Source organism: Bos grunniens, chromosome 24, assembly GCF_055505025.1.
Source record: "Bos grunniens cultivar Pamir isolate PY7600 chromosome 24, Bosgru_T2T1.0, whole genome shotgun sequence".
In the NCBI taxonomy this organism is placed as follows: domain Eukaryota; kingdom Metazoa; phylum Chordata; class Mammalia; order Artiodactyla; family Bovidae; genus Bos; species Bos grunniens.
The window spans coordinates 47,817,433-47,831,493 of NC_141188.1; the positions used below are offsets into that span (position 1 = coordinate 47,817,433).

The 14,061-nt window shown below is 48.1% G+C and overlaps 1 protein-coding gene across 2 annotated transcripts in view; it reads right to left on the minus strand.

Moving 5' to 3' along the window:
• The window catches only part of LOXHD1 (lipoxygenase homology PLAT domains 1), a 137,358-nt gene that overhangs the window by 49,153 nt on the left and 74,144 nt on the right, over nucleotides 1–14,061 (minus strand). For both annotated transcript variants that reach the window (XM_086372372.1, XM_086372371.1), the window contains exons 18-20: nucleotides 10,891–11,045; nucleotides 7,428–7,637; nucleotides 7,200–7,335 (exon numbers count right to left, since the gene is read on the minus strand). In XM_086372372.1, coding sequence (XP_086228498.1) covers nucleotides 7,200–7,335; nucleotides 7,428–7,637; nucleotides 10,891–11,045 — 501 coding nt within the window. The remainder of the gene's footprint in view (nucleotides 1–7,199; nucleotides 7,336–7,427; nucleotides 7,638–10,890; nucleotides 11,046–14,061) is intronic.

Genomic DNA, 14,061 nt, shown 5'->3' on the forward strand with positions numbered 1-14,061 from the left:
TGGAGTGGGTTGCCATACCCTTCTTCAAGGGATCTTCCCAACTCAGGGTTTGAACCTGGCAGATAGATTTTTTAACCATATAAGCCACCAGGGAAGCCCAGAAGCACAATAAAGTGAAGTGCAAAGAAAAAAATAAAAAACAAAACGAGGTATGCTTGTATACGATCAGCTTCAGGCAATCACTAGATGACTTCATCGGGCAATTCCTAAGGCTTTTCCAAAGCCTGTTGATTGAAACAAAATTCAGGCTTGCACACAAAAATCTAATAAACCTGCTCATAACGATTACAATTGATTTCAGATGATTTAATCCCCCTGGGTAACTTCTAATTCTATGTTTATTAATTGTTAACAGGGACCGTTTCCTTCCAGCAGAAAAGAAGGCCAGGATGCAATAGGAAACTAGGTGTACTCCAGGTTATTTAACCTGCCACACCACCTCTCTCGTACTCTAGATGAGTCACCTAAAAGAAAGATGGCCAAAATTTTTACTCTTCATCTCCAGTAACTGAAGGCCCCTAAACAAAACTTAAACCCCTTAGTTTCTGCCGTTAGTGCAAAGAGCCAAGACACTGGAAAAGAAACTGCTACAAATTTTAAGTGCTTTAGACACTGTCAGCCCTCCAAATAACCTCTCCAAGTGACAGTCACTCAACCATGTCTGACTCTTTTCAACCCTATGGACTGTAGCCCTCCAGACTCCTCTGACCATGGAATTCTCCAGGCAAGAATACTTGAGTGGGTTGCCATTTCATTCTCCACGGGATCAACCCAGGATTGAACCCAGGTCTCCTGCATTGTAGGCAGAGTCTTTACCATCTGAGCCACCAGGGAAGCCCAAATAGCCTCTCCAATGTCCTCCCAATTCTCTAGGGCAGGGCTCACAGAAAATACAGGGGTTCTTCCCAATCCTCCCTCTTAATGGGCTTGGAGAAACATTCCCCCAGTTTGGGAATGAATCTCTCCCAGTCCTAAATGTCACCAGAGCCACATTCCCAAGGCTCAACCCCACTACTAAAACAGCCCCTGCCCCACAGTACTAATCAGTTCAGATAGTGGAGATCGCTAATGAACCTCGAGAGGTTCCTGTCTCTGAACCTATTTCCTTTTGTTTAGGCCCTTTGAGAGATACATGTCTTTTTCTTCTTAGTTCCTTTGTCCCTATCCATTGATTAGGCCAAGACTTCTTACAGAAGTATCATGTTGGAATTTCTTTCTCCCCCAAAGGAGAAATAATTCTAGGACTTGACAGTAGTCATTAAAGCAGCCCACCAGACGAGTTACATGACTTCTTTTATTTGCTCTGTGTCTGAGAGTACTAGAGATGGTTCTGGAAACACTGATTCTTTGTCCCAATTGAATCAGCTACCACCCTCCTTAAAGGCAAAATCCTTAACCGATACTGGCAAAATTCACAGTGCACCTCCAACCAAGATTCAAACAGATTCTCAAAATCTCTTCTCAGAATTAATCAATGTCCTGTAAACGAAGAACCCTTCCAGGCACAAAGTCAATAACACAAGATTACAAGGTTCAAGGCTTCATTATCTCTTGTACTGGCTCCTGTAACTCTCTCATTTTGCCATGAGACAATGTAAGAGCCAAAGGTATAGAGGTTTCTCCTGAACCTCAAACAATAAAAACAACGTTATCCCTTAACACCCCATTGTTCCTAACCCTCAAATGTTACTACTGTCCATCCCCACTGGAGCAAATTCTTTACTGTAGCTTATCTACGTAGTGCATCGCTACGAACAAAGCTAGTGGAGGTGATAGAATTCCAGTCGAGCTATTCCAAATCCTGAAAGATGATGCTGTGAAAGTGCTGCACTCAATATGCCAGCAAATTTGGAAAACTCAGCAGTGGCCATAGGACTGGAAAAGGTCAGTTTTCATTCCAATCCCAAAGAAAGGCAATGCCAAAGAATGCTCAAACTACTGCACAATTGCACTCATCTCACACGCTAGAAAAGTAATGCTCAAAATTCTCCAAGCCAGGCTTCAGCAATATGTTAACCGTGAACTTCCTGAGGTTCAAGCTGGTTTTAGAAAAGGCAGAGGAACCAGAGATCAAATTGCCAACATCCGCTGGATCATGGAAAAAGCAAGAGAGTTCCAGAAAAACATCTATTTCTGCTTTATTGACTATGCCAAAGCTTTTGACTGTGTGGATCACAATAAACTGTGGAAAATTCTGGAGGAGATGGGAATACCAGACCACCTGATCTGCCTCTTGAGAAATTTGTATGCAGGTCAGGAAGCAACAGTTAGAACTGGACATGAAACAACAGACTGGTTCCAAATAGGAAAAGGAGTTCGTCAAGGCTGTATATTGTCACCCTGCTTATTTAACTTATATGCAGAGTACATCATGAGAAACGCTGGACTGGAAGAAGCACAAGCTGGAATCAAGATTGCCAGGAGAAATATCAATAACCTCAGATACGCAGATGACACCACCGTTATGGCAGAAAGTGAAGACAAACTAAAAAGCCTCTTGATGAAAGTGAAAGTGGAGAGTGAAAAAGTTGGCTTAAGGCTCAACATTCAGAAAACGAAGATCATGGTATCCGGTCCCACCACTTCATGGGAAATAGATGGGGAAACAGTGGAAACAGTGTCAGACTTTATTTTAGGGGGCTCCAAAATCACTACAGATGGTGACTGCAGCCATGAAATTAAAAGACGCTTACTCCTTGGAAGGAAAGTTATGACCAACCTAGATAGCATATTCAAAAGCAGTCATTAGTTTGCCAACAAAGGTTCATCTAGTCAAGGCTATGGTTTTTCCTGTGGTCATGTATGGATGTGAGAGTTGGACTGTGAAGAAGGCTGAGTGCCGAAGAATTGATGCTTTTGAACTGTGGTGTTGGAAAAGACTCTTGAGAGTCCCTTGGACTGCAAGGAGATCCAACCAGTCCATTCTGAAGGAGATCAGCCCTGGGATTTCTTTGGAAGGAATGATGCTAAAGCTGAAACTCCAGTACTTTGGCCACCTCGTGCGAAGAGTTGACTCCTTGGAAAAGACTCTGATGCTGGGAGGGATTGGGGGCAGGAGGAGAAGGGGATGACAGAGGATGAGATGGCTGGATGGCATCACCGACTCGATGGACGTGAGTCTGGGTGAACTCCGGGAGTTGGTGATGGACAGGGAGGCCTGGCGTGCTGCGATTCATGAGGTTGCAAAGAGTCGGACACGACTGAGCGACTGATCTGATCTGATCTGAGAAGAAGCTAGTCAGTACCTTTATGCATTAACTCTGGAAGAAAAAAAAAAATTCACCTGGACAGTAACGCTTCAGGGTTTTACTAGGAGTCCTTCCTATTTCTCACAAATCCTGAAGCCTGATCTGGATGATAAAAATTCCCCTAGGGATCTACTTTGGCGCACTATGTGGAGGATTTGTTTCTTTGCTCTCCTTCTCAAGCTTCCTTTTAAAAAGACAGTATCCACTCGCTAAAGCTTTTAACCTTGAAGGGACATAAGATTGCCAAAGAAAAGTTGCAGTTTGCCTCAGTCCCTAGTTTCCACATGTAAGGCATCTAATATCAGAACAAGAGTTATACCTAGTTCCAGACAGACCTCACTGTGTCCTAAATTTCCCCAAACCCCAAATTAAGTGCTGACTGCTAGGTTTTCTAGAGCTACTTTGTTATTGCGAAAATTGAATTCCAGATTTCTCTCTTATGGTCAAACCTGTGTTTGTTCTACTAAACAGTAATAACACTGACCTAATATTATGGGGTGGAGAAGGAAATGACAACCCACTCCAGTGTTCTTGCCTGGAGAATCCCAAGGATGGGGGAGCCTGGTGGGCTTCTGTCTATGGGGTCGCACAGAGTTGGACACGACTGAAGCGACTTAGCAACAGCAGCAATATTATGTGAAGAAGCAGATGGCATAGCTTCTAAGGCCTTAAAGGAGAGTTTGATGAATCCACCTGCCCTTGGGCATCTCAACGATCAGATTTTCTTTTCCCTTTTGGCATATGAAAAGGAAGAGGTATGTGTATGCCTTGGGGTACATGCCCTAAAACACAGGGAGAACCATTGGCCCACAGGGTATGACAGCCAGCAACTGGAGCCTGCGCCAATGGGATACCCTCTTTGCCATTGAAACTACTGCCCTTTTGGGTCAGTTCAGTTCAGTTCAGTTCAGTCACTCAGTCGTGTCCGACTCTTTGGGTAAGGGCTACCAAAAAAATCCTTATGAGATCTTGAACCATTTTTGTGCCTCATGCAGCAGAAGTCCTCCTGAATTCTCATCACACTCAACACTTCTCAGTCAGCTGTCTCACTTCCCGTGATGTCCTTTTGTTAACTGCTTCTTATATAACTCTTTTACATTGTAATATCCTTAGCCAGGCTACTCTTCTCCTTTCCATGATGAAGTCCCTCTCTACTGAGTAACGCTGATGGGTCACCTCTTGACTCTCCTCATGCTCTTCAGCAAACTCTTTCAGGTAACGTTGACTTCTCATGGTTCACTGATGATTCCTATGCAAAAGGTGACAATGAGAAATATTTTGCTGGGTGTGCTACTGCAACTCCTTTGATGATGTTACTTTAGCCCTATGGTACACATGGTTACTCATGAGTGATCTCAAGAGGTTTCCAGTCCTACACAGACTCATACTTCAGCCAAAGACAAAACTGCCAGTATTTATACTGATGGTAGATATGCTTTTGGAATAGCTCATGATTCTGGAATGTTGTGGCAACAGCACGGCTCCTTTATTTCCAGTGCAAATAAAATTTTAAGTGGCCCCTATGTTCAGGAATTATTGGATGCAATGTTTTCACTTGCAGTTTTAGCTATTAATAAGTTTAGAAGGCATTCTAAACTTGACTAAACAAGGGAAATCACCTTGCTGGCATTTCTGCAAGGAATACTGACCTTAAAGGAACTGATAGCAGTCAAACTTCTGTAACAGTTCAAAGGGATATTTCCCCCAAATGATAACTTAGCAAAACTAGCTAGAAAAGCCCAGCAATTGGCCTCAGAAAAAAGAAAAACAAGATTGGAAATTCAACAGTTCTTGGTTTGATAGAAAAGAGAAAGCTATTTGGTTTGGCCCAAGCAACAACCCAGTCTTACCAGAGAGTAAAATCCCCACTCCTCACCACTGTACCTGCATCAGACCATTGGCCTACTGGAGAGACGATAGCATCCATGAATCAATACTAGTGAGGAAACATTAACAAGGCCACAAAAGCGCTTACCTCACCCTTCCACTTCTCTGAAACACAACTCAGGAAAATCTGCTTGCATTGCTTCTGGACATTGTAAACTTACTAACGGACCATTTGAGGTCTGGCAAATGGGTTTAATACAACTTCCTACGTCTCATGGAGATAAATATCTTTCAGTCATGGTCTGTATGTTTTCACACTGAATGGAAGCCTTCCCTAGAGACAGACTACTGCCTCTTCTGTGGACAAAGCCCTTTTGGAGAAGATGATACCTACTTGAGAAACTCCTCTCAAACTTCATAGTGATTAAAGAACTAATTTCGCTAGTCAGCTACTTTGATGTGTGTGCATGCTAAGTCGCTCAGCTGTTTCCAACTCTTTGCAACCCCATGGACTGTGGCCCACCAGGTTCCTCTGCCCATGGAATTCTCCAGGCAAGAATACTGGAGTGGGTAGTCATTCCCTTCTCCAGGGGATATTCCCAACCCAGGAATCGAACCCAGGTCTCCTGCATTGCAGGCAGCTTCCTTTACTATTTGAGCCGCCAGGGAAGCCCAGGTACTTTGACAAGTCTGCACTATTTGGCTGGTTTTAATACACTTTAATTGTGCTAACCACCCTCAATCCTCTGGTTTAGTCAAATGCACTAACAGCATTATTAAGATTCAATGGCAATTTCTGTAGAAATCCTCCAAATACATTAGCAAAAAGCACTGCCACTGATTCTTCTAAATCTTAGACCCACTCCTTTTGGAACTCACCAACACACACCCTTTAAGATGGTCCCAGTATACCCAATGTACTTGGCTTCTACTTTTTCTGATCCACAACTGATAAAAAGAGAGATACTCTAATACAATTTCTATTGAAAATAATCATGTTATTTGTAGAGCAATCTTTTCATGGTACGCTCTTTGGAGACAAAGATCTTAAGCATTATGCCTTGCGACCTGGATATTTTGTTTATTGGAAAAGACTGTCTTCAATCTTGCTGGAAAAACTTCTGGGAAGTACTGCTAACCAACACTTGTGCTACCGAACTCCAAGGAATAGACTCTTGGATTCATATGACAAAGAAGGCAATTAAATCCTGATCGGACATGTACATCATCCAGTCACATGAAAGTAAATATTTCCTGGAACTGAAGCATACAACCACTGATGAAACAGCTTTCCCAAGATATCCAGATCAGGTCTGTCAGAAGTGTGTTTCCAAACCCCTGATGGAGATAGAAAGCTTCAGGTAAACCCCAGAGTCTATTATTTTTGTAACATGGACTTTGGATTAAAAAAATGCCTGAGATTTCTCCCTCCTTCCTTGTTACTCAAATGCGATCTTATTAGGTTTCCAATCTGTACACTTTCTCTCCAACGTGGGACACTATACCCAGGAAACGTCCTTCCTGACACTGAGGGACAAAAACCTGCTGAGAAGTGAACACCTGACTCATCAGTGATGCTTTCATAAAAAGAACTCCGTCAAGAGGAGAAAATTAAAAAAACAGACAAAAAACTACAAACTGTAATTAAACAGTCAGGAAACCAGAAGGGGGAGCTCTCATGTCCTGTGACAACAGACAGAGCCCAGGAAAGACTCCTCTTCTATCCTGGCAACAACTCAGCCAATGAAAAGCTGTGGACTCTTGGTTTACTCCAGCCTTCCCAACTTCCTTTTCTCCTCTATGAAAGAGTTCTCCTTCCCTTGCTCTGTGGGGACTTGCATGTAGCTTGACCTGGTTGTAGACTCCAAGTTGCAACTCTCTGCTGATCCCAAATAAGCTCATTTTCACTAGAGAAATAACTTGCAGTCTATTTGTTTTGTTTTGTTTTTTTTTGGTCAATGTATCTCAGTTCACAGAGCTGTTGTGGGGATGGAAATAGCATGTGAGGAACCTGTGTGTAAACTACAAAATGTTACATGTAAGTGAAATGATGGTAAGGTTAATACATGGCCTGTCCAGGAATAGTTTAAACACATTTCCATGTGAGCTCTCTGCTTGGCTTACCTGGGCCCTCCTGAACATAGTCGGCCATGGGCCCCGTCACTGTGGCGATGTCGATGTCGGCCATCTTGGAGCTCAGGGTGATCTCCCAGAAGTCAGCGGGGCTGCTGCAGTTGCTGCTCCGGTCCCCGGTGTACTCCTGTCAGGAGGAGCACAACCCAGGCCCGTTACGCCTCTGGCACCTTGTTTTCCGCAGAATCACCCCAGGTGCCCCACCTGCCTTTCACGCACCTTCTCATAAAAGAGCCTCTCCAGCCGCCCGTCCTCCTTCTTGAGGGACAGCCAGCGTCCGCACAGGAACAGGAACTCATCCTCGTTGGTGTCGTTCCAGATCTCCACCTTCTCGACGTACCAGTCTGCGCACCACTTGGTGCTGTCGTGGCGGAGCTTGATCTTGTAGATGACGCCCAGATCCGCAGCCTCAATGATGAAGGTGTCGGCCTGGGAGTCCAGATTCCTGGATTTGGGTGGGGGTCCCTCCCTGCCTCCACCTGCTCCAACCCCATCCATCTAGTGCTTTTCATCACCCTTAATTGCTGGGCTGAATAGACCTTCCAGGCTGGACCCCTCCAGGCCCAAATCCCCAACACAGAGAGTTTGATATTCCAAGGCCTTGCTTCCACAATTGCCCTGTTTTACAGTCTAGCTCCTCTTGGGATAAGAGGACATCCTGGACATGCTGAGTTATGTGGAGTATTGGTTGAGGTCAGCTAGGAGGCTGGATGGTAAGAGCTATGGAAGAGGTGGTATCTTTCTGAATAAGGAGAGGGGCCTTGAAATTCCCAGGGGGAAGCCAGCAGTTGGAGGAGCCAGTCCGGGCTGCAGGAGAGCAGAAAGGGGAGAGGCTACGGTGCAGGCCAGGCTGAAGAGCATAAGGCACGACACCTGGACTGTGAGTTTATGAGGGATTTTGTGGGGATGTGACCTAGGCCCTCCTCTGTGTCCCTGATTATACCTTTCATGACGTGACATTGTATTCTGGAGCGCTTGCATTCCGTTAGGATTGCTCAGTGAGATGGAGTTCTAGGTTTGGGGTAAACTGGGATCAAAACAGCTGGCAGGAGCTTAGGGAAGGAGAGGTGGGAGAGGTGACCCCGAGTGACACCCACTTTCCTTCCAAAAAATATGTTAAGTCACTGTACTGAGAGCTGGGAACCCAGGGATAATAGGATGCCCTGCGCCCCTCCTCAGGACAGCCCAGGTGGTGGTAGTAGCCACCTGTGTGAAGACTAGTGCCGGGGCTGGCAAGACTTGCCTGGCAGTGGCATTAAGCTGAAGCTGGGCCTTCCAAGCAGCCAGGGCAGGTCAGACTGCAGGCTGAGGTAAGTGCAGGTGAATGGTGTGATCCTGACGGCAGGTGTGGACCTGTGCAGGCCTTAGAGTGCTGGCAAGCGGCTGAGCCCACACCCTACGACATGGCAATTCCACACCTTCATATGTACACAAGGATGCTTACTGCAGGATAATTGTTTACAGTGGAAAGTTAGGACCCACCTAGGTGTCCAGGATTGGGACAACAGTAAATAACCATGGCAGTGTCGTACATGGAATGTTATGTGTGCAGTGGTTACAAAGAACAAGCCAACAACATCCATGTCTGACTATCTTGACAGAAAAATTTCAAAGGTACCCCATTGCCTGCAAAAAAACACCCATATAGGATACCTTTTATGTAAAGAGTTAAAGCCGCAGAGCAGTGTTATATATTTCCTTTGGGCATATGCGCACGGATGCAGAGAAGAGCCTCGGCAAGACCTGGATACAGGAGAGAGTGTGGACCATTCTGGAAACTGGGGCCCAAGGGAACTTCTACACAGGCTAGGGAGGCATGCAGTGAAGATCTGGGAATCCCATGAAAGGCTCAGGCAAGATCTGGGGTCAGTGGGGAGCCTTGATGAGTCCAAGTGAGAGAGTGACTCTGCCATCTTTGGATGGATTAACTGGGGAAGCCTGGAGGGTAGATTGGATTTCAGAGGTCTGGTGCAGGGTTCCCTAAGCAAGGTATGATAAGGAAGCCATGACAAAGCTGACCGGGCTGATCTGAGGGTCATTTAGAGAGAGACTCTCCAAGACCAGGTGACTCACTGGATATGGGTGGGTGGGAGTTCTGACAGAGAGAGGGGTGCCAAGGAGACTCCTAGATCTGGAGCACAGGATTAGAGAAGCAGAAGCTTTCACAATACTCAGCAGTGAACAAAGTCCGAAATCATCAGTGACTGAGCCAGAGGAGCTCCAGCTTCCCCACCGGGATGTCAACACGGGAGGGAAGGAGGAGAAGGATGAGGCAGAACGGGGCAAAGACTTCTCTTGTGATGTCATAATTGCTAAGAGAGAAAAAATCTGGACCTGAACACCAAGGAGAATGGATTGCGTCACCTTCACTTATACTTTCACTCATTTATTCATTCAACAGATAGTTTTTGGTGGGAAATGAAGTCCAGAGCCCCTTCCTTCTTCCTCAGGTGGTGCCTACCCCGGGGGACTCCCTTTCCCCTCCCCACCTTCTCTGGGAGCCCTGGGGCCCGACTTCCCTGGGATCTCGAGCCCAGGCTAGGGCTTCTTACAGGCGGCCTGGCTGCTGGAGTCACCAGCCGGCTGCAGACCCACTTAGATGGCACCCGCTGTCCTTGGCCCGGAGTTACTTTCCTGTTCACCCAGTAGCGAACATTTCAGCACTAAAGGTCATGCCTGGCTGAGGCTTGGGCTTAAGGAGACCCCAGTGAACACAAGCTGGTTGATGTGGGAATCTATCTCCCCAGACACGCGGCTACGAGGAGGACCGCAGACGGGGTTAGGAGCCAGTGGCCTGGCTCTCCTCCTCAGGCTGTAGCCTGGCCTGTGGGGCTTCTGGCAGAGTTAGGTGAATGGAGAGGAGGAAGGGAGCCTGAAAGTGAAGAAGGGTGAAGGTGGCAGAGGGAGGGGTGCTCCGGCAGGGAGAGGGGCCAGGCTGGTGGGAAGCAAGTGGGGACGGAAATCTTCCTTTGGTAAAACCACTGTTAGGTCAGAGCTGGTAGGGCCTCGGATCCCACTATCCAATTGGATGGTCTTCATGCTTTTTTTGTAGCCACAGAGCCCCTTGATTAATAGAACGCTTGCTTGCCACCCCAACAGATAGGCCATCTCAGAGTGGTCCCATGTGGGAGGAGGCGGGTGCCCATCTGCACCCCCACTCTTCCATGGCTCCCTTGGGCCTCCATGCTGTCTAGAGTTCTGCACAACACAGCTGAGCTGATTCACATCGGGCTCCTTCTTTCACAGATGAGGACGCTGAGTCCAGAGATGCTCAGTCACGGGCGGAGTGGATGGCAGACCCAGCCCTCCAGACCTCTATCTTGTTCAAGCCTCTGTCGAGGCAGCTCTCCCACTCTGCGGTGCTCACCTCCACACTCATAACCCACGTGCAGTGAGCTACATTCTCTGAAGAAGACCCAGCTCCGTATAGCCAGCAACCTGGGGCTCACACGGCCTCTTGCCTACTCAAGTCCCACCCCCACTCCACATACAGGACCCAGGGCTCAGGCGTAGGCTGATAGAGGGGGACCAGATGCCCTTGGGGGATGCATGGGGCAGATGCCACCCCAAGGGTCAATGACATCCCACAAAGGTCCCAGACAGCCTCAGGGACCAAGAGGAGCTGGCCCCTGGAACAGAGGGCCAGAGGAGAGGGGTGGGGTAACATGGGGGCCCCGCCTACCTTTCCTCTCTCGAACTTGTTGGTGCGGTTCTCTGACTTGCCCAGGTACCGCTCCCCAGTGTCCCCGAGGTCCCCATAGATGGTGATGTAGACCTTGGCATCCGTCCCCGCCCCGGGAACATTTCCTGTGAAGATCTGCACCGAGTACAGCACAACTGGGTGGGCAGTCGGACAGACACACAGACAAAGGGAAGAAAGGGATGGCATTGTTTAGTTTGGGGGAACTGGATTTGTAGGCAGAGTTCAGCTTGTGGCCCAGGCCTGCAGGAGAACGCAGTGTCCTTTTCGTCTGCTCCATTATGCACGCTCTGCTACAAGTCTGGCCAGATTCAGCAGTGGGAAGTTTGCTCTAAGAGACCCAAGGGATGGAGACTTTTCCAGCATCCCTCAAAACATATACCCCACCCCCACCCCGGGAAACTGCCTGCCATGCGTGCACACCATGGTCACTAAATGCCATGACACACGGACCTGCCTTCCCGCCAGAGGGTGACCAGTATCGATGCCAAATCCCTCTAAACAGTTCATAGGAGAAAATTAAGTATTTCTAAAAGAATAGATTCCCCTCAGTGTCTCTTCTCTTATTTGCATTTACTCTTCAACCAACCTGCCCCAGTGCTCCAGGGAACCACCCGCCACCACAGCCACAATCACTGTCACCTACTCTTTTGTCTCCCACGGCCTTTGGAAAGGGCTCAAAGAATACTTGGTGTGACAATTATTACAGATTATTAAGGAAAATAAAACCAAACACTGTCTTGTTTTTGTTTTGCTGCTAAGCATTCATCAGGGAAGAATAAAGTAGTCACTCACTCAACCCCCCACCCTGGGTGGGGGAAGACGCATCTGTTTCTATGACGGCTAAGCATTCTGTGTCCCCTCTCCACAGTCCTTTGTGCCAGGAGCTTTGGAGTTTCAGGCCAAGGAAGAGGGGACTTAGCTGGATTATCCCCAAGGGGAAGGATGGAAATTGTGGCTTTGAGGTGAAGGTGAAAACGACCCAACTGGGAAGAAGTTTCGTTTCCCCAGCCTGGGAGCAGGTGTGGGTTCGAGAGTGCCTATGGTGGTAGGAACTCCCCAACTGCCCACAGGGACCCAGGAAGGAGACAGCTGCCAAGCCTGTCTGAAGCCTTGAAGCAAGGAGGCCTCCAGGGTGAAGACAGGGTCTTTTGACAAAGCCGGGCTCCTTGGAGAAGCCTTTCTGGCCACCCAGAGAAATGAAACCTGTGTGCTGGCTGACAGCCAGCAGCCACAGTCTCACCAAGCAGAAGGCCAGAAGTAAAGGTTGTCCCCAACCTGGACTGAGGGCCAGGTCCCTGCTGTGAGCCTCCGGGTTTTTATAAGACCCTAGGAAAGGGGACACCCCTGCCCTGCAGTGACTGAGATGGACACTCTTACCAGCCCATGCAAGTGGGCTCAGAACCGCATGGAACTAAATGCAGGAGAGTGAGGTGACGTGAGCTGCTCTGCCTGTGGGTATGGAACACGCTCACGCCCACAACACGGTTCCTATTATTATCCTCATTTTCCCCTGGATCCGTAGCATTATTCTTCCTTGCTCCCCTTCTGCCTCTTTCTGCTCCTTGAGCAGCTTTATAGGTTCCTAAACATCTGCCTTGCCCCAGATGCCCATGTCTTCCAGTTCTGTCTGCTTCCCGTAGCTCTCACACTGCACGCTCCAGGTGTCAACTTCTGTGAGTTCCCCAGGCTGTATCTCCAGCCCAGGTCCCTTCTGAGCTCTGAACCCACACCCCTGTGTCCACCTGGACTGGACCACAGGCCACAAGCTCACATCCAGTCCTGAGCTCCGCCCCCTTTCCCATCGTCCCATCTCCATCACCCCACCCAGCAGTCTGCTGGCCTTCCCTCCTTGGTGCACCAGGAGACCTGCTCCTAGAGGCCTGTCCCCTTAGAGAGTAGGATCCAGCACTGGGCACACTTGAACCCTGGCCCCCCGGCCCCCAACTTGCTCAGTTCAGTGCAGAATCCAGCCAGCATTTCACACACACATTAATAACATCTTCTTTTGTCTAAAGGAGTCAACGTGACCCACACCTGGCTGGCTGATATGACAAGAGGTAACACTAGGAATCTTGCCGGAGTTTGGACACAGCAGTCGACTGTCCCCACCCTCCTCACTTGTTCTCCCCATCCGTTTCCTGGCTGTTCATTCAGACCTGCTCCACACTTGGGTGGGACATTTTCAAAGGAGACCCTTGTCCCAGAGTGGGGTGTGGTGTCCCCAGGGCTGTGATTTAAATGGCCTTCCTGCCCTTCACTGCTCTCTCCAGTCCTTTTGGGAATTAGCAAAACCGACTCAGCTTTTGGGTGCTGAGCAGCACGGTCGGTCGTGCAGTCAAATCCGGCTATTTCCGGATCCTCCTCCCTCCCCATCCCACCAAGGCCACCCCGCTCTCCGTGAAAAGATGTTTCCCTAGAAACACCACCCAGTGCAGAGGGGTTCGTAGCATTTTGTTAACACAGAACAGCCAAGGGTGCCGTGAGGACAGCTTTCCAGCGCATCCTCTGGGATCCAAGTAGAAAAGGAAATGATCCCCCAGATTCAAAGTAAAACACATTCAGAGAAAAGGATGTGGGAAAGGCATGTCATCGAGGTAACACTTGTTTTTATCTCTAAGCAAGTGGCAACTCAGATGAAAAGAAATGTCACAGCTACAGCAGAGGCTTAGTTTAGGTTGAGGTCTGAGCCTGGAGCAATACCACCCAGTAAGGGAAGGGAGAAGGGCATTCAGAGACTAGCCAGAGAGATAAGAAGGTGTATGGAGAGAGTAACATGGGAACTTACATTAGCATATGTAAAATAGATAGCCAAGGGGTTGGGGGGGACTCAAACTGGCGCTTTGTAACAGCCTAGAGGGGTGGGATGGGGAGGGAGGTGGGAGGGAGGTTCAGGAGGGAGGGGACATGTGGATGCCTATGGCTGGTTCGTGTTGCTATTTGGCAGAAAACAACAAAATTCTGTTAAACAATTATCCTTCAATTAATAAATAAATAAAGGAAAGAAAATGGTGGTTCCAAAGCAAAGGAATGAGGGCAAGAAGTGTGTGCTCAGGCTGGTGCAAATTCTGCAGAAAAGAGCCTCATCAATGAGGAAAAGGTGACTGGCACACACAGAAAAGAAACCCATGGCCTTGGACACGGAAGCTGCAC